General features: G+C 35.1%; 2 protein-coding genes across 6 annotated transcripts; both read right to left on the bottom strand.

Annotated features, from left to right (window-relative positions):
• Positions 1-559: 559 nt before the first annotated feature.
• On the bottom strand, positions 560-9,217 carry LOC143445363 (rac GTPase-activating protein 1-like). 4 transcript variants are annotated; one of them, XM_076944416.1, is made up of 17 exons: positions 9,073-9,217; positions 8,001-8,095; positions 7,595-7,702; positions 7,423-7,523; positions 7,159-7,336; positions 7,012-7,068; positions 6,769-6,907; positions 6,607-6,683; positions 6,460-6,534; positions 6,141-6,281; positions 5,822-6,010; positions 5,626-5,739; positions 5,277-5,474; positions 4,268-4,418; positions 2,163-2,216; positions 1,408-1,504; positions 560-1,106 (listed from the first exon to the last, which is right to left on the bottom strand). In XM_076944416.1, exons 1-17 carry the CDS (start codon positions 9,182-9,184, stop codon positions 1,049-1,051), a joined length of 1,944 nt encoding a protein of 647 aa, XP_076800531.1. In that variant the 5' UTR covers positions 9,185-9,217; the 3' UTR covers positions 560-1,048. The 4 variants fall into 4 exon arrangements, with proteins under 4 accessions (XP_076800531.1, XP_076800533.1, XP_076800530.1 ...); XM_076944415.1 differs by lacking the exon at positions 560-1,106 and adding an exon at positions 1,113-1,289; XM_076944418.1 differs by lacking the exon at positions 2,163-2,216.
• Positions 9,218-16,702: 7,485 nt separating this feature from the next.
• On the bottom strand, positions 16,703-22,453 carry LOC143445362 (5'-deoxynucleotidase HDDC2-like). 2 transcript variants are annotated; one of them, XM_076944413.1, is made up of 7 exons: positions 22,341-22,453; positions 19,787-19,857; positions 19,331-19,387; positions 18,310-18,412; positions 18,003-18,071; positions 17,087-17,225; positions 16,703-16,934 (listed from the first exon to the last, which is right to left on the bottom strand). In XM_076944413.1, exons 1-7 carry the CDS (start codon positions 22,380-22,382, stop codon positions 16,843-16,845), a joined length of 573 nt encoding a protein of 190 aa, XP_076800528.1. In that variant the 5' UTR covers positions 22,383-22,453; the 3' UTR covers positions 16,703-16,842. The 2 variants fall into 2 exon arrangements, with proteins under 2 accessions (XP_076800528.1, XP_076800529.1); XM_076944414.1 differs by lacking the exon at positions 22,341-22,453 and adding an exon at positions 20,462-22,265.
• Positions 22,454-24,944: the final 2,491 nt, after the last annotated feature.

Here is a 24,944-nt window from a genome sequence, read left to right as displayed (position 1 = left end):
TAGGCTACAAGGTGTAACTGTAAGATGTAAAATTTGTAAACAATTTTGACCTAACGCTATAAATTTTGACCAATTTTTGACAACTCAAAAAATAATCGCCCTAATTGTTGCAAATAGATTTTTTATTTTTTGTGGGATTTTCAGGGGTCATTGAGAGCCGCAAGAAAGCTACCTTGGAGCCGCATGCGGCTCTAAGAGCCGCGGTTGGGAACCACTGCATTGGACGATTGAATAGGTCAGTAAATTACTCTTTGTTCTCCACTGGATAAATAAAACTGTCTACATACATCCGTTAAAAAGTTTTCCTTTGTCGTGCGTTGTTGTTTCAATTCACAGCAGAGTATGGCAGAATGATAAAACTTCAAGTCCTTCCTTCCGTGAAGTCTGTTTGCTTCCGTGGCTGGCTATCTATTCCAGTAGAGTGCGATGGCCAGCTATTAATCGCAAAAGTGGGTTCTATATGCAACTTTTACTTTTTGTATTGTTCTGCTTTGGAAATAGCTTAATGCGTACGAAGCCTACTTTAATATCAACATAAAAACCAAATAATTTTGAATGCTCAAGTTTTTTTGCCGTTTAATAAACACATCGGGGAGTATATACAATTTCATGTTGTTTACACAAGGATAATACACAAGCAATAAACCAAACATGGCCAGGTAAATAATTTATCGTTGTAACATGGCGTATCTGTATGACATGCGCATGCGGCAATTCTAACATCATATAATCACAAGACAATTAATGGTATAGGTCATAGGCTGTTACTAAAATCTATGCTTCTAATTCATTACAGATAAAACACGGCAGTATGACAAGAACAGACTAATATACTTTGCGCACGCTGTAGCGAAAAGTTGTCGCTTCTGTGCACAAGGCGCGTATCGTATCTAGTTTTGGCAAACAAATAAAAGCTATTCTATTAGCCGTTGGTTTTCTAGGTAAGTGCTGACGCACAGACGCATTTCTAACACTACACACATAAACACAGAGTACGCCTGATATGCAGGAAGACGTGAAGACAAGTAGACCAGTAAATCAGCAGAGTTCAGTGTAGGCTTGGTGAAGCGAAGTAGGAGGCATCCTTCCGCTTTCCCCGACCAAAGCTTGATTAATAAAGAACGAGTGTTAGTACATAGGTTCATGCAGGAAGGGCAAGTGGTAGTATGTTATGAGCACAACAGGATGATGAGAAAAATGTTAAAATCAACGTTTAAACAATAGGCCCAAAAAGTTTGGTCATAGGGGAACGTTTTGTGTTGGCTCTCTTGGCAGTGCTTTGCGCCCTTCTACAAAGCGGTATTGTGAGTACATACGATATATATAAACCGGGTTACAATAATTTTAGTATTTTAATCTTATATGCTGTAAAAGTAACTACTATCTGATAACCATAAATTGACTTACGGTGTACCACCAAGATATTTTTTAGCTCTTTCTGCAAGCGAGCTGCTTGAAGGGGTCTTTCCCGGAGATCCAACTGGACCAAGGAGACTTTCTGGAGCTGCAAATGGAAAAAAAATTAATGTTGAAGTTATTTCTCGCTGAAGTCTTATTGCAAAATTGCAGAAATATGTTTGTTGTTAGTATGAGCTACATGCAAACTGTTTTCATTTGAACGATTTAAACAAAAAACTTTTCTTCCAAGCAAGAAAATAAAAAAAAAAAAAAAATTACTACAAGTAACTAAGCATAGTGATCCATTGCCAGCCTACTGAATGTAATGCTCTTGCAGGCAAAATTAAAGCAGGATGTTAAGTTAATGACAAAAACACTTAATAATACTGGTTTAGTGATCTGTAAAACCAATGACATAGCGTAACATGAAGTAGGACAAGCAATTTCCACAGATAGTTTTGAAAATATGCCATGTACTGCATGACTACTGGGACAGCATAACAATTAATTGAAAATATATCTATTTTTCAGAATTTGTCAAAAAAGCATTTAAAGAAATAATAATACAGCAAGTGTATTCCTTAGAAGAGATTCATGAAATTACTGTATGTTCATTTCCACTACCATGCACAAAACTTAGTGGTCACATGGTTTGTACAAGACAGAAATATTTCAAAATTAAAAAAATCTGCCATTTAAAAATGTTAAAGTACATGTGCCAAATGAAAATATTTGTAAAGGTATTGCATCATGCAGGAAATTACCTTTATGTAGAGAAGATGTTGACCCATATATAGTATTCTTTTTAGCATCTTTTTCTGATTTAATATATTACATCAAAAGAGAAATAAATTGCAGAAATATAATCAACATTCACACTTGCAATAATGCAATGTGCATAACAGGCTTGGGTATTCGAATATTGCATCATTCGTATTTGAATACAAATGAATACAGTTTAAAGAGTATTCATAAACATTGTGTAAAAATGTAAAGAATTAGTAGACATTGACAAAGAACTCGAATACATTCACAAAGTACTTTCAGTTTTTCTTTGTATGATCTGCCTTTTCTTTTCGCCACACTGTTTAACACCGAGGTGAAATATTGAATCAAGCGTGAAAAAATGTAGACCTTAATTTCATCTATTCTGTGACATCTCAAAGGCTATTACTGCATATGAATTTACGCCATGCAAGAGTGGAAGTACTACAATTGCAGAGTTTGTGCCAGGAGCAAAGGGCACTTGCATTCAGCAAATTATGCTTTCAGAAATCCATTTCAATAGCAACAGTGCTGTTAAGTGTCAACAATTTATTTGCAAAAGTAATGGGTCCGTAATATTCAAGACCGTGGTATCCAAAGTAATCGGAAGCTTCCAACGTACTATTTATTCCAGTGAAATAGTGACAATCTGAGGTATTTAACCTTGTTATTCCTCAAAGGGCCTGGAAAAGTTATCCCTAATACACGCATCCGTTATAATAGGCTATGCGAGTGTACTGTATTAGTTATTCAAGATTCTATTGTGATAGAGCAGGGGTGTCCAACCCGTGGGCCACATTTAGCCCGTGGGTAGGTTCTGAGTGGCCCGCGCGGTATTTTTCGAAATGCCTTAAATTATCAACTGGCTCGCTTATGTAATTTATGGTGAACTTACATTCCGAGAAATTGGCATTTATTGTTTGCTTTCTTTGTCTATTGCTCTATACTATAAAGCAATAGATAATAGAGCAATAGATAGATAATATAGTCTCTAGTGCAGGGGTGGACAACTGTTCAAGTTAATTTTATTGCATCAAATTTTATTTCTAAGATTAGAATTTTGGTGTGAGGGTTTTACTTAGAAATTAGCAGTAAACACTCAAGTGGCCCGCGTAATCATTCGTAAATCGCATGTGGCCCTTAGGCCAAAAAGGTTGGACACCCATATGATAGAGCATTAACTGTGAAATTCTAACGTTGATTTATACCCAGTGTTTTCATGAATGTATTCATGAAAGCGGTAGGTAAAGTATTCGTATTCAAATGCATTTGAAATAAATGTATTTGTATTCGAAAAAAATGGAAGTATTCGTATTTGCATTCGAATACTTTCTTGCTGTATTTGCCCCAAGCCTGGTGCATAAATGGATGGGTATGGCTTCAAGTATAAAAAAAAACAATAAGGAAATGTAATTATGCTTCATAAGATACCTACTGTAGCTTCTTTTGCGACCATTGCACTAATTTATTGCTTTGCATTGAAAGTATTATATTTTATCTACAGCTTCATTCATAGTTTGACTTAAAGCAAAAACTTTGTGTTTGATTGATGTTTATGCAAGTTAAGAAGGTATATGGGTCAAAAATAAAACTGCTCTGATTGGATTAATCAGAGGGCAGCATGGCTGGAGTTGTTTTTTAGCCTGGGAATTCCCTTGGCAGTTGGTGCATTTCAAAGTTCCAGGTTGCCTGGAAAACTCGGATAGAAATTGGAATGAAAAAGTAGGAAATATGTGTTTTTAGGCCCAAAAATGCACTTCTGACTTTGAGCCTATGTAACGGGATGTAGAGTTACGTGATTTTTGCCATATTCCAGTATGAGATAGTATCAGGCAAGCTTATATCACATGCAGAATTTCTGGGATCCACATGGGGCGATTTTCAAGTAATTACATTTTTAATAATTTTACTACATTAAGAAATTGACTCATTTGACTCAGAAATTTTTGAAACCCATTTGCCTCCTTAAGCAATTAAGTTTAGTGAAAATAGAAACTTGGTACAATTATATTTTACTAATAATTTTAATAATATAATCCTATTTTGTTAAAAGCCAAGGTAAGGTTTTCTGTCTGCAACTATAAAAGTATTCACAAAATCTTACTTCTATATCTGTCTGGTGTTGCTTGCAACTTCCTCTCAACCCTTGGAGTCCCTGTATCACCCAGCATAACCTTTTCTAACATTTTTGAGAAGTATTCAGCTGGTAGTTGCAGTAACTTTCTCAACACCTGTTCTTGATCAGCAGCAGCAGACTGTAAGACAAGAAAATAAAAAGACAAGTCACTTCAATCATTTACAACCAAGGTGAAAAGGGAATTAAGGGGACTAGAACATGAAAAATAACATGTTATGCAAGAACTTTGAACAAACATTCTTCATTGGGACTGGCTAGTCGAGTATGCACAAGTCATGTTTAGACAGTAGGCCAGTTTGTACGATACATGTACAAACTGGCCAAACTAGGCTTGTCTTTCTTATAAAAAAATAAAGCAAATAACAGATTACTTCTGAAAATGTTAATAAATCATCAATTTTAATATGTGGTATTAGAAAATTTGCGTTAATAAAAAATTCATAAGTAGTAACCGAGTTGGATTTTTTGTTAAACATATATCCTAAAATATGAGTAATTAGTGATATAAATTAGCTTAAAATCCTTTAAAGCAGGGTTTCTTAAACTTTTTGAGACATGAACCCCCTTGACGATGTCAAAAAAACTCGAGCCCCATCCTATTGCAAAATAAAAATTATTAAACAGAACAACAACAATTCATTTGAATATAACTTTCATCAATGGGAAGGATGTGGTTTATTTTTGGAAACCAAATATTTGACAACCGACATCAATTGACTGTCCAGCTTGATTGTGAAAGCTTGTTTACTTGTTTAGTCATAACTCATAGAGAGTTTGTCTTTTTTCACACCCCTCCTATGAACCTCATGCATCTCCCCCCATTAAGGATGCGCCTCCCAGTTCAAGAAAGAACCTCTGCTTTAAAGAAACAGACTTTAAAGATACTAAAAAGATATGCCGATAGCTCACTTTTGGGACAAATTGATCAGTAGATGACAGAAACGACTTAAAGAATAAAAATGGTCACTATAGTTACTTGCACATCATCCAAAGAAGGTTCGGCTGATGCGTAACCAACAACAGAAGGTCCAACTGCTTTTGCCAGTGCTTCTTCAGACATTCTTGTCTCAGGAGTAGCAATAATGCGTTGGAAGTGAAGGATTATAAACATGAGAGTGTCTCGATTTGCGTCTTTCAACTCATATAGTGCTGAATACATGTCAGTGTCGATTTCCTTGAGAAACATCAATAAAGCTGAAGTTACTTCAGCAGTACTACTTCAACGAGTTACTTCAGCTTGAAGTAGCACTGTTGACACACTTAACTAACATTTATGAATATGATCAAAACTGTAACTAAAACCTTTAACAATTGGAAAATCGTACTTTTCTTGCAGCTTCAATGAATTTTGGTCTAAGTTCGAAGGTTAGAATAGGCTCTTTCAGCTGAACTCTTAAGAAGTCTTTGACTAACGAGCATAATGTGTGGATGTCTCCCACCTGTTAAGTAAACTATTAACTGCAGTAACCGTTCTATTTTACTTTGATACTTTTATTTTAATTGATAAAAATACCACAGCACCTCTGTTAATTTAGGAATAGATTTTCCTTTGAATTTCTCCCTCAGTTCTTTGACAGTTTTAAGCATTCCAGGCACGCGATACAAGCCAGTTTCATTTAATCCTCTTCGTTCTATTTCTTGCACGGTGTGGTAAACAATAGGAGGAATTTGTGGAGCCTTATCTGAAGCCAAGAATTGTTCCAGCGTGTTCTGCAAAAGAAGCAAATTTGTTGCTTTTCTTTTTTGCAATCAATCAAAAACATATGTTAGTAAGCAAAATCTTGGTACAGAAGAGGTAAAATGCCAATGTGTGAAAAACAGCAACATGAAAGATATATACCTTTTCAGATGCAGCAGAGGGAGATGTTGGAGCAGGATTACAAACATAACTCTTTGCACTGTCTTCACATTCAGGGTGAACAACTAAGCGACAATCCACACATTTCAATGCTTTTTTTCCAAATTGAATACGTTTGCCGCACTAAATATAAATTATTGTTTAATAAAAAGTTTTACCGTCGGTTGCAACTTGCAACAACAATAAATACTAAACACACATACATATACCATATGATAGGGTTAGATATATGACAACTCATCAAGAACATTAAGTATCGTACCAGACTTTTAACTCATAAACCAAGCTACAAGCAGCTCACCGGTTTGCAGGTTTCTTTTGTGATCACACATGGTTTCATTTGTAATTTGTGTTCATTTGCACTTCTTGATGTTGGCTATTTATAACAATACAAATAATTCAGGAAGCAATGACATTTTAGACTTGATAAAAGTAAAAAAACTCTTACCATTGTTCTCATACTAGGAGTCGGAACCTTCGGCCAAAAAGTTTCAACTTCACTTTGTGTTTCAGATTCCGATGTGGCTAAAACAAAATATGAACAAAAAAAAGCTTGTTAACTAGCTCCAAAATAAATCGCCTCTTGATAAAAATCTGGTTATTTATTTACTTGCACTACGACGTCGATGTTCCCTGGAGGGTCTTCGTCTGCCTTGATGAGGATTCGGTTTAGTGAAGCTTTTCTCCAGCTTTTCTATACACATGGTTGCAGGCCCGTCAACTGTACAATGAAGTGATTCATGGGCAGCCTGGATGGACACAAGATGCAAGATTAAAAAAGAAATGTCTCATGCCATAACTGAAAATTGATGTTGCCAAAATGAAAAATATCCTATTAAAACTAAAGACTCACAATGTCTGCTTTTACTCTTTTGGGAAGAGTTTCATGATCATCATCAACACATGCTCTCTGTCATGCAAAATGCATATTTTTAATTTCTATGCCATTGTGTTAACAGTAAGTAGTTTTCCAAATAAACTGTAAATGCTTTGTACTAACACGGACAGCCAGCCTTCCACGCTTCCATCGTTTGCCATTTCGCAAATGAGATCCATCTAGATCATCCTCAGTTACATCAAAAGAAATGTCAGAATAGTCCGATAACATAGAACCAGTCTCATCTATTGGATCTAATCTACGAGCTGCTCTTGAGCTGCCCCTCGGTGACTGAAAACGACTGGAAAATAAATCAGAAAAAAAGTTATTTAGATTGCTTGTATTCACCATTGCCAGTTTTCAAAAAGATATAACAACCCCAAAAACCTTGCGTTGAGAAAATCCAGTTTTCTCTGTTGCTCTTCACTTAGAGTTCCAGATGGTGTGTCACTAAGCAACAACTCACGAACCAATGCAATTTGTTGACTCTGAAATATATCCATTGGGAATAAACCAACTAAAGAGAAAATTAATGCAACGAGATGTTAACATTACTTACAAGTTCATCTCTGTCCTGCTCTGCTTGTTGTCTCCCACGCATTTCTACCTCTATCTGTCTTCTCGCATGCTTGAGCTTAATCATCAGTGCGTTCTTCTCCGCTTCGCTCTAAAACAAGTTAGCAGTGTGTTTGTGATTACTGTATGTCATCGCTCTTAAACCAAACTCATTTGTAAAACAGGATATATATGTACCTCATTTAATTATTATAACAAGTACGGTCGCATATAAAAAAACACACTCGCAAGTAACAACCCATTTGTACATTCAAGTAGCCAAAGTTTGGGTCATGACTCATATTTTGAGAAATGCTCTCATATGTGAAGAAAATTAATGAATTGCAATTAATCACAATACATAGTTCAATTACAATTTAAAATTTTTATCTTAAATACTATGGCCAAACCTTTGTCAACTTCTCCTGTAATTCAGCACACTTATACTCTGAGGAATTCCATTTCTTGCAGCAAGCCTCAAAATGTTGTGCAAATTGAAGAAATTCTGTAAAAATTTAGCATTATTTGTTTTACACAACTTACAAATTTTGCTTATATTGTAAACCAAAGGTGACGAACATGCGGTCCGCAAAATTATTTTGTGCGTCCCGCAAATCGGTTTGACATTCGCTCTTGCATGGCGAAGCATTCTGGCGAGACCAGCAGTCTTACACTTTCTTTGACCTGCTTCTAATCTTTGCACAATGCGATATCAAAAGCTGATAGCACGATTGAGTCGTAGCAGTATGTCTTCAATAGATTGCCGCACTCAACCAATGTATTTTTTGCGGCCGCGGAAGCAGCTAAAAACCTGCGCTTGAATGCTAATTATTATGCAAAATTTTACAGGCTACTAAAAAGTCGTGCGGCCCATGCAGATTTACTCTACCTTATTTGAAAGCCTAAACATTTTTCTCAGACTTCTCTGTGGTTATGAGTAATGCAGTTCCTCCACTGCACACTACCAGAACCTATTTCCAGTTTCGTCAGGCTTCTTGCGATATTAGTGTTAAATCATGACCTACTTTTTCTCAACTAAAAAATTTTTGCTGTTGGGAAACTTTGCTACTGTGCACATTGCTTCTAATAAATTTTTTTTAAAAGTTCGTTTGGCAAAGGTTTGTTGCTTATAACAGCCACAAAAATTTCTCCCGACATTTGACATGGGTTTTTTCATTTGCAATGCTTTCAGACAGTGATGTAAAAACAAGCAATTGTAGAAATCATATATAATTCATACATAGGCTCTCTGCCAATGGACAAAACTAATCGAGCCAACAGCCAACAACAACTTAATTTCATTTGCAATTGATGTACAAACAATACACAATTTCAAAGGATAATTAGCTCTATGCTATAACAAAAATGTGACATTAAAGTCTTTGAAAATCCCTTGTTCAATGATTTGAGCATGACTCACATTCAATAGAATGGTTCAGCATAATTAACTCATAACTAACTAAAAACCTTATAAAAACATACCTTTCTCGCAACTACTTTCAGTGAGAACTTTGTAAGTACGAATAACTTCATCAAATTGTTGAACCAATGACAGCTTACGAAAAGCTTCTTCATCCAATGAACTTCTTGGCATATTTAACACTTCAAGTTAAACTGATACCTTTCAATAACTATATCTAACTTCACAAATAACAAATAATATGATAAAAAATATGATATAATGTGATGAAAAAACTCAACAGTGGAAATGAAATCAAAATTTATGGGAAGATTCGATTTATCTTCGATTATGATTTATGAGCCACACAAACTACATAAAATCAGTTGTGCGAGTTAAAAACCAAAATAAAAAAAAATTGTATACACGCAAATTGTATACACGATTATGCAATATATGCCATTCCTTTGGTGTTGCGCACAGCTAACTTTATTTGTTAGTCCAATCTTTTTCTACGTGCAAACCCCTAGCTGCAATAATTCTTTTCATGTGGACATTAAACTTCAAAATTGTTACTTTACAAGTTATTTATGTGGAATTAAAGTCTAACTCGCTGACCCCAGTGTTAGACTGAAGCAAATAGATATGCATGTGCTATGTCCCAACTGCTTTACTTAAATAGATATATTAATAGATTTTACTACCTAAAAGCCTTCAAATGAAAATAGAATGATAGTAATGGCTGGCTATGTCAACAAATTAAATTAACAATTATATAACAAACAAGTAAAAGAATGGATATAATATTGTAGATATTTAGGCTTTACTGCACTTGGGTATAGCAAAGGTCCAGTTCCACTATATTGTAAATAAGCCACTTATGTCGCTCACAGGTTAAATATGGGTTATTTGCACACTAGATAGTGGGTTTTGTGTGAATGAAACAAGAAAATGAAGGTAAATGAGTAACAAAGTCTACTATATCCGATCCCCAGCATAGAATCTCAGAAGGCTACTATTCAGACAAAAATAGGATGAACCAGCTGTGGGCTAAATAAACTGACATTAGCATCCATTCAAAAATGTTTAGATATGCAGTGCCATGCTTTCCACAATGACAATAATGATAAATAATTAATTACACACTTGGGCCTTGGCTGAGTTCCATATGTATTTAATATGTTGTGTATGTTTCATTGTTGTTGGCAGCATCAACCAGAAGGATTGCATTTTGATGTTGGATGCACACACAGACAGAATGACTGCCTTTGGACGATACGGGGACACACCATTTGGGACGGAGTGAACAAAACTTTGAGAATCCAATCTTCAGCTCGGGATATTTTTCACAAAATGTGGCGTATAATTCCTTCAAATTGCACAAAATGAGCCTCTTTTGCTTATGAACATTTTTGGAAACACTTACATAATCTTTAATTCCAGGCATTAAACGGGTAAATTCATCATTTTCATACATAGATGAAACAGCAGCTTTTGTGGCATCAGATATTTTGTTTCTTCCTGGAATAGTTGGTTTGGACAAAATCCCATCAGATTCTTTTTCTTTCATTGCTCGTTTAATCAAATACTCAGATTCACCAAAATAGGCAGCAGCTTGCTTAATTGACCAGGATTGGGGTTTCAGTGTGAGGAGCATTAATTTTTCATTATATGAACTTGCACCAGCAATCTTTGTTTTGACATGTTCCATTAACAGATCTTGGTCATTTGCTTTTTTCTGCAGCAACTTGATCTCATTTGCAGTGATGGTAGTGTTTCCATGAATTGTAATATTTTCTTCTTCTGTGCCAATAACAGTTGCAAAAGAGTTTTCTAATTTTTGTGCCACCTTTGATACTTTATCTTTTGCTTTTAGAATATGCTGTCGTTTTGGTAGACTATGTGAAGGTCCAACTGGAGACACGCCAACAGATTGAAAAGTTTCATTTAACGTTTCTTTTGCTAAATCTTGGTGAAACTGCGATTTTGGATCACAATCAAAGCTGAAATTTAAGCTGTCAGAATCACTTGTAGATGGATTTGAACTTGTTTCTGAATCACCCAAACAATTATAATCTGTTTGAAATCTTTTGTAGCATGTCGCACAAACGCGCCATCCAGGTTTAACGCAGATTGAGAGTTTTTCCATCTTTTTGGCAATTTCAAGTGTAATTAAAATGCTACCTTTGGCTTTCTTCTTGTGAGATTTATAAATGTCACAACAATTTTAGAACCTGTGCTCAAATCTTGGCGCCAAAAAGATCTCTTTGTGGTGCATGCATAAATTAGTTACTTGCTCTGTTTTGTCTTTCAAAGCAGTTCTCCATAACAGTAACTCTCGGTCTGCGGAACATAAACTTCCCAAAGGTATCAATTCAATTTTTGCTGTGTATAAGGTTTTATGGCAGTCTTGCTGCAACAAAACACCAATACTACAACACTCCATTTATAACAGATAAATGCTTTATTATGATTCTAAATCTAAACAGAGTATTGTTAGTTAAACTAAACTAAACTCTAAACTATTTTCCAATGATTGTTGAAGGTCAGGCAATTGCAATACTGATATACTAAAAGTATTAGGTTTTGCCAGATTGCCATAGGCTAGCCAAATTGCTCATTGGTCCCTTATATCATTTTTAACTGGCAGAAAAATATCTAAGCCATTTCATCAAAATCAAGTTGACTCAAACTTGATATCATAAAAATAGTGCTTGCTGTTAAAACCAACTTTACTCCTAAAGCACAAAAAACAAGTTTCCAATTTTTTGGATATATGAAAATAAATGAACCATGCTACACAAAAGTGCAAAAATTATGTTTCCCATGCGATTGCTATTTTTGTAATTGCATCGTAAACTTGAACTTTGACATTAATGAAAAAAACTTAATTTACTCCATGAAGAGGGTGTGATATAGGTTTTTTATGTGCTTAAATGAATTCCTTGACCCCAAAAATGGTGAATTCGACAATTGTTTCATTATTCTACCTTCAGAAATAAAGGTATTAAAGAAAATCATAAAGCGTGACCAGTGCTCATTAACCAAACGCCATCGTGTGGCGAAAAAAAATCAAATTTGAATAACTTGAAATTGAAATTATGAAAATCCAAGAGTAGTGGTTACAAATTTAAAAAAAATTGGTTGATTATACATGGAATGACTCGTGCGACAAATGCTGCCAGGCTGTTTGGTGAAAGACTGGAGACTGGAAACTGAAGTAAAAAGATAGTTTTTCAGACTTTAGCCTCTTAACTTGACACTTTGCTCCCCACACTTTCCCAACTTTGTAAAAGTCAAATAGTCAATACAATACCATTTGCTATAGATTTATATTATTATTAAGCATTTTAGAGTTGGCACAAAAAAGCACAATTTTAGTGTTAAATGCTATACAAGGATTAGCATCGTATTTTTATTTTCGCACAGTTAATAAATAAAAATACTTTTGTAAATTGATGTTTGATTGGCTTTCTGCATTCGCCTTGTATCAGTCTTTTGTTTGTATGGAATTGCAACCTATTATACTTTCTGCCCCAAGTGGAAACAATGGAAGTTTACAACGAGAAATCGTGTGCTCAAAAATGGAAAGTTTGATGTGCATTTCGTGGTAGCGGTATTAAAGATCACTTTCAAATACAATTTATACACAATAGACTTTAAATATAAGTTTTAACTTAGGGCCAAACAAAGGGCAGCTTGATAGTCTAAATTTACCCTGGATAAGAGATTATATCCAGGCAAATTTGTCTGTTACTCTTGCGGGCAAGATTCTCTTTATCAAAAACGCTTCGCACAAAAAATAAGGAAAAAATCATAGCAGTGAAAAAGTCAATAGATAAACTTTGAAAAATGTTTTAAACTCATTTAACCCTTCAATAAGAATCGATGAAAATTGATCCGACCCACATGATTTTTAGGTTCAATGTTACTTTTAGATATGTACCCTATTGGAAAGTTTGCTTTCAGTGATGCCACAATTTAGGCCGCACCAAGATAAAGCTTATTAGGCTGATAGATACCTGGGTTAGAATAGAGAGCAAAAAAGCAATCCTGCGCTGAAAAATTGGAGCATAAGCCAGTAAGGCCAAATTTCTGCATCATATTAATTTTCCTGTAAGGGATATGCACCAGACTGCAGAGTAGTTAGTAGAGTAGTACTGCAGTTTTTGCCAAGATTTCGGGTGTACAGAAGCAAAATTCTGGTGTGCACTGCAACTCGTGGCCCAAGGCTGCCCGGTGTTTGTGCAGGCAAAGTACAGTCCTATAGGATAAAAATAGGGAAAAGAATCAATGCTAGCACTACTAATCGTGCGGAGCAAAAGTTAGGATGCTAATCATTGTAATTATAACATCATAAAACACATGCTCACAAACATTTAACGAACAAAAAGAGCCAAAATTTTAGGGCTTAAAACATGCAAGATAGCAATAATAGAATTGTGCTATAAGATGGTAGGATAGCATGGCCACCAAACCCACAAAATAATTCCTAACTTTAACAAATTTAAGGCCCAAATAACACAAACAACAAAACAACTACATTGTTGGAAAATGTAGAGGACATGTTCCCTAGCATTACAAACACGGCATTAATAGCCGAAATAAATATAAAAAGTGACATGGTTTGATTAAAATGACAATCTTGAATATCTTAAGTGCACAGCAAATGTTGTTTTCAAAGTTCAAACAGCGATATTTGGTGCACACTATCGCATAGGCCTATCGGTGCACACTTCTGTTGCTTACTGGTGCGCACCAGTCTTTAAAATTATGCTGTCCGGTGCAAAGAAAATTTACATTCCGTACTAGTTTATTATAGGCTAGCCTATACTATTCGTAATGCACGTTTTTGCCCTCGAGGCCTTGCTGCATTTGCCGATCTAATTCCTGGTAACTATTATCGTAACTGCTAATACGTATGCAACCATCTGCGTCATCATAATTTTTTGTCTCTCACATTTAAGGTGAAAAATAAAATGAATAAATGAAGTAGCCATGCACTTTACGCTGGTATAGGGATTTTAATTTAGCCGCCACGGACAATGACGTCATACCCTATTATTTTCACTTAGTTTCATTCGAGGTTGTCATAGAAATATACTTGAAAACTAATCAACGTGCAGGCTAAACAGAGGAATGCAGTATCTCAGAACGCGGTTGATAGTATGCTGTATGGTATGATGATCGTTATCCTAGGATTGAAGAAAGTATGCACAACTTAAACCCGGAAACGATTCCTCACCGTTCGAGCCCCGGTTACCGAGCTAGCCTATGTGCAAGTACCGATTGCCACACATTTTTTGTATTTGTTTTTTTTTTGTTTAATTTTATGCCTTCCTACTCGAATCTAGAACAGTTCACCCGGTCCATTGAGCAGGAGCAAGCGTCGTTAATGTCTTGCCCAAGGGCATTTTATTGTATTGTTTATTTTTCGTTCTTGACTGTGGGGACTCGGGGGTGAAAAGTATATGCTAACCTCCAGTGGCGGAAATCTTTGCAAATTGGAGGGGTCAGACCATAGAATACTTATAACAATTGTTGTTAGTTATTAGTATTCTATGATCAGACACGAAAGAGTAGAATTAAAATATGATGAAACAAACAACTTTGCTGTAGGCCTACTCTTAGCTGAGGTCCCTCATTTATTGCCAAGACCGAAATAATCGAAACCGCTTAATAAGACTTGCAAAACTTTGTTATTTGTTTAACCATAGAGACAAAATACTCTAGAAGATCAATCGGTGTTTTTGAGTTTAAAGATATAAATAATACAAGGCTCACACGGTTATCAAACTTCTTGGTATATTTGGTATTAATGGAAAGCTGCTTGAGATGCCAAAAAACTTCATTGCTAACCCAACATATGCTGGCATTCAAATACTTGTCCCTTCAATGATCAGTCTAGTTACTTATTTGCTATACCACACTGACATGAAGTTTGTATGATTGGGTCGCATCAATCAGGACTACCTTGAGAGACATTTTGGACATCAGAGTTCAATTGGTAAACCAGAAATCTGCCTATACTTAGAAATTATTTTATTTACTAGTATTATTTTATTGATGATGCAGTAGGCTACTTGCTGGCTAGCTCCCAATAAAGAATGTGTCTGCTTGGCAGGTCGACGTTGCGGTCACCCAAATGCGCAATTCATTTGTCAACAACGATCTTTGAAGCAGATCAGACGAAATGTACATGCTTTGAAAAATAAACTCCCACAAGAACCAAATGATGAACAACTTCCTAAAACGAGAAGACAACAATACATAAATAATTAAATTCGGGTTTAGGCAAATGAATTGTCTCTATGTATTTTGATTTGATTGATATTAAATATGACAAGGCATACTTGGTTGGAAAAATAATTTTAATAAATTTGTTTTCAATTATTATTGTGAACTCCTTGCAAAACTACGCTAACGCGTAACAAACAAATTCAAGATAATGTGCTACTTTGGTATTGATGAAATAAAGCTCTGACCTAGAGTCAGAGTTTTATGAAGATCACGGATAGAATTTTTCTTTTTGGGATTCATTTTATGAGTAATAAATCTGGAGTATGAATATGCACATATACCAGGATGAATTTTTGTTTAATTCTAACGAAAGTGTAACCAATAAAACTCCTTTTGCTACGTTATAATAAATGCTGTTGCCAAGTAAAAACGGATTAGAGAGTCGATGCCTTGTTGATAAGGTCATCAACAAAAATCTTTTCACTTTTCTCTGTTGCATGCTGTCTGAAAAAACTTCTAAATCTCTCAACATGTCTAAATAAATTGATTGGATTCCCCAAAGCCATTCTTGATCAGGAGCGCTATTTTTCTGTCGATTTTTTTTTCAAATGCTATTGACCCTTCCTTCACATCATCTTTAAGTGCGTTCAACAACAGACGGTCTTTTACACTGGTTTGGAGATTGTAGAAGTATTTTCCCGAAATATATCCACCTATATATTCGTGTGCTAATTGTTATAATTAGCCCTTATTTCTACGGAATTCTCGTGCAGATCTGATGATAATGTAATGTTATTTGTCTTCTGTTTCGTGTGTTTAACAACAATCGCTGTAGTATATTTTAGCCGTGTTTAGTATACACGACCCGGTTTTGACTACTTCCAAATTACTTCATTCCTACTAAAACGCCCAGTGCGTCAGTTCTGATAACCATAGGTGGGCAGTACCGCGGTACTATAGTACCAAGTTACTGTACCGTGGTACTTTTTCAGTACCGATTCCGGTACCGTCGGTACTTTTGAAAAAAATTAAAAAAAACTTAACTCCTTAAAAATATCGCAAAAATTCGGGGGTGAAAATGAGAAGAGTTAGCAGAAACATGGAGTCTGCAGAATGTTTTGAATAAGGCTAATGGGTGGAAAGTACTTTTTACTACCGATACCCCCTTTTGTCTTCAACCACGTAAATGTTTATTTTATACTGTAGTGAAGAATCTTCTCCTGTTGATCAGCTTTTTATGTTAAAGGATCCCTAAAAGAGCATTTTTACTGCTTACTTGGACTGAGGCAAACAAAACACAGTATTTTGTGTAACAAACATTGTTTCATAGTGTTAGAGATTTTTCAGACTTGTTTATTCCTAATACACCTAATTTGCTTTAAGTCGTTACATGGCTCCAACCTCGGTTATATCTGACCTAGATATACAGTAGCTAGGTTATACTGCAATTTGTAAACCTATGAACTGCTTGAACAAATTCACGACATTTTAAAAAAATGACATTTCTCCCATTTCAAAAAGTATGTGGCAGTGTTAAGGGTTTGCAAATTTTGTTAAATTGCAGCTGAACAGAAACCACAATCGACAAAATGATAATTTGATTTTGAGTGTCATCATAACGAATTTTCACGAGGACATTGTTTCAGATTTCGATTTTCAGACAACTTCTCAAACAGATCTTTGACTACATCCGTGGTGAATTTACCTGCAACCATTTAATTTGTCATTACGTGTAACAGTATTACTTATAATTATCACACAAAAGACACTCAATAAACACCAACTAAGTACTTCTAATGGAACAGCAACTTCTAAGCTTATCAAAAGATGAATTCCAGGGATACAAACCCTATCTACCTTTGACAGATTGAAAAAATTCTTCTAATTTTTTATGGTCATTAACTTCTTCTTCATAATGATGGGCTTGTAGAACCATGTCAAATCTATCTAGATCTTTAACAAACCGCGATTCTGGTGTGTCTTGGTTTTCATACTCCTACATTATCAATAAGCATTATTCGTTGTGCAACCTTAATAATGTAGCCAGAATCATAACAAAAACATTTTTTTCTGATTTAAGTTAAGTCAACCTAGTTTAATTCCTAACGTTAAAAAGCATCACCAAAAGCAATGTATCATTGTCTACCAATGCTGTGACAATCTTATCTCACATAAAATAGGTTGAAGTTAGGTATTATACATGAAAGCAATATCCTGTTTTTATAGAGGTGGGTAGTACCATGTACTATAGTACCAAATTACCCTGTTGCGGCACTTTTTAGTATCTACGTAGATACTATCGGTACTTTTGAAAAAATACTGAATTTTAAAATTTTTATTACCAATTTTAGCGGTTTTGTACTGTTCTTTTTTAATCTATAAATACCTGGTAAAGCCATAAGGTCACGTACCAGTGATCCTGTTGTGACCTAGAGTAACCTGTAGCGATGTCACAGGGGCAAAAATTGCACTTGCAACAGGATCTGCTACTACAAAAAGTACCTATACAGAGTACAGAAAAATTAACAAATTAATTTTTTGAAACAGTACATTTTTGCCAATAGTACTTTTTAAGTACTGACTGCCCACCTCTATTTGTATACAAAACACAAATTTGACTTGATTCTAGTACGGTATACATCTTTTCAGACAAATGAATCAAGTTAAGTAACTTGAAAACACAATCCGAGTCAAATTAACGACTACACTGAAAATTTCATGTTGCTTGCAACATCATCACTACAGCATGTTGATAGACAATATTTTATCATACCATAAATAAGTCATGTAGTTCTTTTGCAACATCCCTATCAACCAGTGTTCCCAGGTGTTGCATTGCTCCCTAAATGTAAAGTTTGAAATCAAACTCCTCGATTCTAATGTAAAGCATCAAAACATAAAAAATTCCTGTAATTCATAAAAAGTTAACTTACATTTTTTGTAACTATAGAGTAATCTATCAATGAATGGATTTTTAAGTCTGTTTTCATACAAAATACTCTTAGTACTAGAGTATTTAAGTTTTATAGTCAAACCAAACATTATTCTGGTCCAAGGTAACATTTAGCAAGCATGTATACCACTTCTCTTCTATGCTTTTCCTCCTGTGGCACATTGTCATGAGGAGTTATGTCACCGACTATGCACTCTGCCAAATCATGAACTAGGCTAAGCTTGATACAACTGCAGGAAAAAAATGTCGATAATTTACATGCACCAAAGTATTTATACGTGTTAACTGATGAATAAATAAAATCAAATACAGTTTCCAAAAAAACTACAAAATATAAGAATATAGCCGGAACTCAGCTGATATCCAAAATCTGAGGTATCTGCAGTATGTAATTGTAAGTACAGTATATACTGTAAATTGTTATGATAACATTACTATCATACCTAGGCAACCACTCTTTAAAAGAGAGTCGCTCATGCTCCTAGCTGAAAAAACGCATCTTTTTGCCGCTCCCGCTCTGTTTAGCAAATCATAGGTATATGCCCTATTATATCAACATCATCACATGTGGTTACTTGTTTATTGCCTTAAGTTAGTCTCAAAGCAATTTTACTTTATTCACAGCATAACATTAGTCTCAAAGCAGTGAAAAAAATTTAGATTTTCAATTTAACTTAATTTTTTTATGAAATTTTTTTCTATTTTGTGCTTTCATAGTGTTGTTTTTGCAAAAGAAGAGCGACTAGCGGTTAGTCCTAAAATAGGAGCGCTCTCCCACTCACGCTTCCAATTTGAAAAAAGAGCGTTGCTCATGCTTCTAAAAAAGGAGCGCATTTGTGCCCAGCTCTAAGTATTACCATAGTCTGGGAATTTTGCCGGGGTCGGATTGAAGATCATTTTTCGCATGAGAAATATGGACTTAAAAAGAATTTATTAAACGAGCTTCCACTATATCAGTGGCTGGGCAGCTAACAATCATGCATTGCTCTGTGGCGAGGAGCGGTAAAAATATTTATACAAAGTATGACATGTAAAATTCATTAATAACTAAAAAATTCAAGAGTAAACAAGCAAAACACTAGTTGGTTGACTATTGCATGTGTTTCCATAACAGACAACTTCTCATGCCAGTACACTATCGTACTTACTGATCTCTATTTAACTTTCCAGAAGAATCATTAAGAACCAAAGCCATGATGGACATCCTTGATAAAGCAAAACAAATGTTTAGAAATTCGGCACACTGTACTACTGGGCCACAAAGTATGTAAAATTTGCAGAAAAACATTGGTTGGTACCTGGTATAAAATTTCACATGTCAGAAACAAAACTATCCATTAGTACAAGAAAATTCATAGTGAAAATAGGCTCCATGTTACAAGAAACATGAATTTGTATGACATAAGCTCAAACATGAAAATTAAATTTACCATGGTATATGTGACAATTAAAATATAATTTTTCCTAGTTGCCATATAATAGTTAAACTTGGGAATTGTTTTGTATCATCAACTATTTACATTCAAAAGGATTGTATACTAGCACATTCTCACATATATGGTAGCTAGAGAATATGAAAAAGTAAACAAGATTTCAATATTTACCGATACATGTGGTCACTCACAGATTCTGGATCTTTGATTCCATTAGCAACCCAACCACTTCTTTTGGTCCTCTGCAATTGACACAAAGCATGGGCATTCACAACAAGCTGATGATAATAGTTTATATACTGTATGTATCATGACAAATAAAAACTGCATTACTCAAAGCACTATCAGAAATTATTCCGCTGCCAGAGAACCAGACTACAAATTAGTAGTACCAGTAGAATACATTGTCAGGTGGGTACAAATGTACTCATATGTAAAAAAAAACCCAAAGTTATGCAATCCAGTCTCAATGCTTGGCTGCCCAATACTGTTCTTATCATGTCCTAGGCATCGGACAGGACATTATTAACAACAATTTTTCCTATATAATAGTTCTGGTAGCTACATGGTGAAGCTCAGGCAACAACACAAAACATTAAAACTCCAATGATAACTGATGCTGGCTGGAGTAGTAGAAAGACCAGTTGGAGTTTTAGTCCTGCTAGGACTTTCCACAGCTGGAAGATAAATATTCTGATACCATAGCCTACCTATAACAAGATACTTAGCTGTGCACAATAACCTTTAAAACAGTTTGTAAAAAACATTTGAAAATGATATATTTAATGAGAACCTATATTAGTTCTATCTGCAAAAAAAATTATGCCAGAACAAAATCATAATTACTTGAATAATTCCTTCACTGAATAAAAAAGAATTAGAGTATGGCGAAGGTCGTGCTGTTACGATGCTGCTGTTGTTGCGTTGTTGCGATGCTGTTTCGATGCTGCGTTGTTGACTCCTGACTCAGAAGGTTGCTGTTTTCACTGTCTCCTTCGCTCATATATTAAATAAATGAACACGAGGTTCTGAGTTTAACCTTTACTCAATCTTGCGTCCTGTGCACAAGCGGTGCAAAACGGAATGGGTGGTAAAACAAACGAGCAGTGCTGAAATCAACTCGTGCTGGGAGCATTGTAAGGGCACCAACCAGCGACTAAACAAACAGACAACCAACGCCCGCTACATACATCTTTCCTTCCCCAGCAAGAGTAAAAGAGGGGCGGGAAGCGATGAGGAACAACATAATGTGAACTATCAAAGCACAATTTACATATTACAAATTTAGGTACCTTCTCAGCGCCAGTGTGCCAAACTATCGTGCAAAAACAAGAACAAGTGTAGTAGCGTCAGCAGCGGGTAGGTCATCACCTTTCCAAAAACAGCCACTATGTGTACAGTGTACACCATAACAAAAGAACGCAAAGGAATATTTCTCCACGGCAGGAGTTCGTCGTCAGAGAGCATGGCAATTAAGGCCATCGGTAAGTGTGGCAATTAGGGCCATTAAGATAAGCACAATCGGCAATATAACGCTATTACACGTAACACCATATTGTGAGCGATAATTGTCAAAGGTTATAATAAACCTTTGACAGGCACGACAAAATGACAACTGGGCAATAAGAGACTAGGTCGAACTAGTTAGAATTTAAATTTATGCGATAGTACACGACTCATGAAGTGTAAGGCTATAGGTTAAACGTAAAACTCAAGCTACATTTTGTAGGCTTGAGGGAAAAAATATACAACAAAATGGAAATGCTATATAATTAAAGAACCGCATAGACAAAATCAGCACGGAGTGTCCGAATACCGCGCAGGTTTCTTGACTGGCCTTCCACGTGTGGTGAATTGTTCAGCGTGCGCTGTTTCGCCGTCATCCTCGCATCCGGGGTCAATTAAAGTATCATCAACCACACTATCGACCTGCGGTGGCTCAGACACGCCAAAACCTTGCATAGGTTGTAGATACGACATATCTTCAAACATCACGTCGGGTTCACCAGAATATATGGCGAAGGTCGGTTGGGTGCGTTGCGGCGTTGTTGCGATGTTGAGTTGCTGTTTCGATGCTGCGTTGTTGACTCCTGACTCAGAAGGTTGCTGTTTTCACTGTCTCCTTCGCTCATATATTAAATAAATAAACACGAGGTTCTGAGTTTAACCTTTACTCAATCTTGCGTCCTGTGCACAAGCGGTGCAAAACGGAATGGGTGGTAAAACAAACGAGCAGTGCTGAAATCAACTCGTGCTGGGAGCATTGTAAGGGCGCCAACCAGCGACTAAACAAACAGACAACCAACGGCCGCTACAAGAGAATATTGACTTAACTATACAAAAGATATGCAAACCCTGCTTTTAATACAGTTATTTGGGCTATTTTGAAGTCCATCCAGTTATAAAACTTTTCTGTTATTGGTATATAAATGCATACCCAAACTATGCATGAAACTACTCTGTTTTGCTAAATTTTCCTTCAATTTATTCAAATCGCATCAGTCAAAGAAATCATGGCACTTTATATCACAAAAATTAGAAAGTACAAGTAAAGCAAGTTGGGCTTTACAAAGTAAACTTTTAGTCTTCTTGCCAGTTACTAAGTAAGGTTGAACAGATTTAAACTTAAATGTAGTTAAAAAAATCATCCTGCAATAGCACTGAATTAATAGCCGATAAAATTAATACACTACACATATAATACAATTTTTTAACACTTATTTACCTTTAGCTTGCCAACAAGTGTCAAGAACTTTAACATTTCCATACTCAGAGCTTCAGCAACTAATTCTAATCTAATGTAAAATAGTTTTGAATTCTGTCCCTAAATATAACAGATCATAGTTAGTATCAATATTTTATTGACTTATGACTATGTTTACATAATACACAGTTCAGCTTCACAATTTTTTCCTAGTTAGTTTGTAGTATGTATATATATATATATATATATATATATATATACATATACATATAAAAACACACTTAAGGCATGAATTATGGCTGTTTAATGCCAAACAGCATTTTAAACTAAGGCTTGTAAAACATAAATTCAGACCTCAGAAGCAATTTTACACCAACCTACAAAAAAATTTTCTTTTTTACAAAAAATTTGTAATTGAACTGGAATAATCTACTTTTCAGTTTGTTGCCTAAGCAACCTCATAAAAAGCTTGTGATTTGGAAAATGATATCCAAATTTACAATTTTGAAGGGCATGCAATTTTCACGACAATAAAATGCAAATTTTCTATACGGAGTAGGTGGACATACTTTGTGCACACTTGCAGTGTAAGAAAGGTAAGATTTTATAAAATATGCGGTTTCTATTTTCCACTATATAGTATCATATTTTGACGTAGATCACATTTTCTAATAATGCACCAATTTCTTTTTCCTTATCACTTTCTTCTTTAGTAGGTTATTAATTTTTGCTAACTTTTGCTTTTTGTAAGCTGTTCGTTACAAGAAGCAATGCTGTGAAGATTTACTGGCGATCTTTCAATATTACACAAGCTCTGAATTACATTCTAGATATTAGTTTTTGCTTGCTCTGCTTCAAGCATTTCTTGAATACCTCCTGGTTCAGTACTACTGGTACTAGATGACTCACTTTGATATCTTCAATATTTTTTCTTATAGTTAGAGCAAATGTTTTCAAAATTGTTGTTTAAGGTGTGATCTGTGCCTAGCTATGCTTTGCGCACAGTATGAAGAGATTGTAATAAAAGATGTATTTGCAGGAAATGGCTATGGCAATTGTGACCAGACTATTGGGGAGAAAAGAGCAGAGCTTTCATGAAATTATAGACTTCAAAAATTACATGTTTGATTATGTCTGTTGACAGATTAAGCTTAGTTTGCCGGAATTGGGCATCTAACTTTTTCGAGGGGCACCCGTTTTTACATAGCTAGGCCCAAGGACATCCACTAAATACAGTTTAGGGTATTCACTGCAACGTGTTCAATCAAAAGTAGGCTTTGCTTTTGATGTTTATAATTTTTATTGTGGCAATCTTTCTCCAAATGTTTACCAATATTGCACTTATCCATGTCTCATAAGTAAACAAAAGTGCTTATTTTTAGAAGACTGGAAGCTGATTATGTAAAACCAATGCTCATAAATATTAAATACTACCTGCATAAAAAAAAATTTGTTAAATTTAGTGCCCTTGATTTGAACCCTCCCTGAAAAGTTTTTCCTGATGATGTATCACACGCTATGTTACCAACTGAGCATCACAGTAAATTTAGCTGTTGAAAATATTGTCATGTTTAAGTGATCATAAGGGTTATTGTTTTTTAACCTTGGGTCAAAGGGAATGAATTGTGATGTCAAATTTTAGCAAATCGGTAGACTACAATATCTTCTATCATATGTAAAAACTTATACTTCAAAACTATGTTATGTGCCAAAGATACAGAATGTTTTGAAAACTAGCTTACAATGAACATTGATGATTTTGTTAAGCATACTGAACACAAAGCTAACAATTTTCAAACACCTGTAACTTTGGCTTTGTTCAGACATTGTCCGATTTTCAAAAATAATTTGTGTGATCAGGGCAAAAAGATCTATAAGACTGCCAAGTTTCATAAAAATCTAATCTGTTGGGTTGCATTTTGACTTTTTTATGGTCATTTGAAATGAAATTACCTTGAAACACTAACTTTCCACATAACAAAATATTTGTTTTAAAATGAGTATGGCTAATTATTGTTTAACCAATCTGCATTTCCAGATTTTTGAAATTTCACATTTTGCCACCCACACACGTTTTACCAACTTGTAATTTGTATTTTACATATTTTGTCGCCTTGATAGCAGAGCAGTGGACTGCTGAGGACTTACAGTGATGTGAAAGTCCTTGTTCTATACAAGTACACAGCTCAGCACTATTGTTCCTTGGTCAAGCTATAAGATTACTCTCTGTTCAGTACTGATCCTTACTTCTGGGAATAATTTTAAATTCGGGCAAAGTGATTGACAAATTAAAAAAAGAATCATAAAATGCACACAAACATGGTTCGTAGTACGGAAGCTCAAGAACGAGAAATTAACGCTGAATTTAAGTCTTATAACACTTTTCTCAGTCTGAGGAATTGTGACAGATGAAGACCAGACTGAAAAGTGAGGAACAATTTGGATTTTCCTAAAAAATGTGCAGATTGCAATTATCTGACTATGATCAAAGGTGCTGATTTGGCCCACCTTTTAAAGTTAAAATTACAGATAAAGGTTTGCCGTGTTTCAAAATGGGTGTGTGGTTGCGGAAAGTATGCGGTTGTGCAGTTAATATCGAAAATGTGGGAAAAGAGCTTAGAAAAA

The sequence above is a fragment of the Clavelina lepadiformis genome, chromosome 2 (genome assembly GCF_947623445.1).
Source record: "Clavelina lepadiformis chromosome 2, kaClaLepa1.1, whole genome shotgun sequence".
Lineage (NCBI taxonomy): Eukaryota > Metazoa > Chordata > Ascidiacea > Aplousobranchia > Clavelinidae > Clavelina > Clavelina lepadiformis.
This window is presented reverse-complemented; position numbering and strand designations above follow the sequence as displayed.

Bases quoted from the DNA above. Each gene is read 5' to 3' on its own strand.
- LOC143445363 (XM_076944415.1), bottom strand. From the start codon at position 9,184: ATGCCAAGAAGTTCATTGGATGAAGAAGCTTTTCGTAAGCTGTCATTG. The intron at 7,069-7,158 runs GTTAGTACAAAG...TTTGCATGACAG, and splicing joins GTGGAAGGCTGGCTGTCCGT to AGAGCATGTGTTGATGATGA. The intron at 6,282-6,459 runs GTGAGCTGCTTG...ATTTATATTTAG, and splicing joins CAAAAGAAACCTGCAAACCG to TGCGGCAAACGTATTCAATT.
- LOC143445362 (XM_076944413.1), bottom strand. From the start codon at position 22,382: ATGGAAATGTTAAAGTTCTTGACACTTGTTGGCAAGCTAAAG. The intron at 18,413-19,330 runs GTAAGTACGATA...TTTTTCCTGCAG, and splicing joins GGAAAGTTAAATAGAGATCA to TTGTATCAAGCTTAGCCTAG. The intron at 17,226-18,002 runs GTATGATAAAAT...TTGATAATGTAG, and splicing joins AACTACATGACTTATTTATG to GAGTATGAAAACCAAGACAC.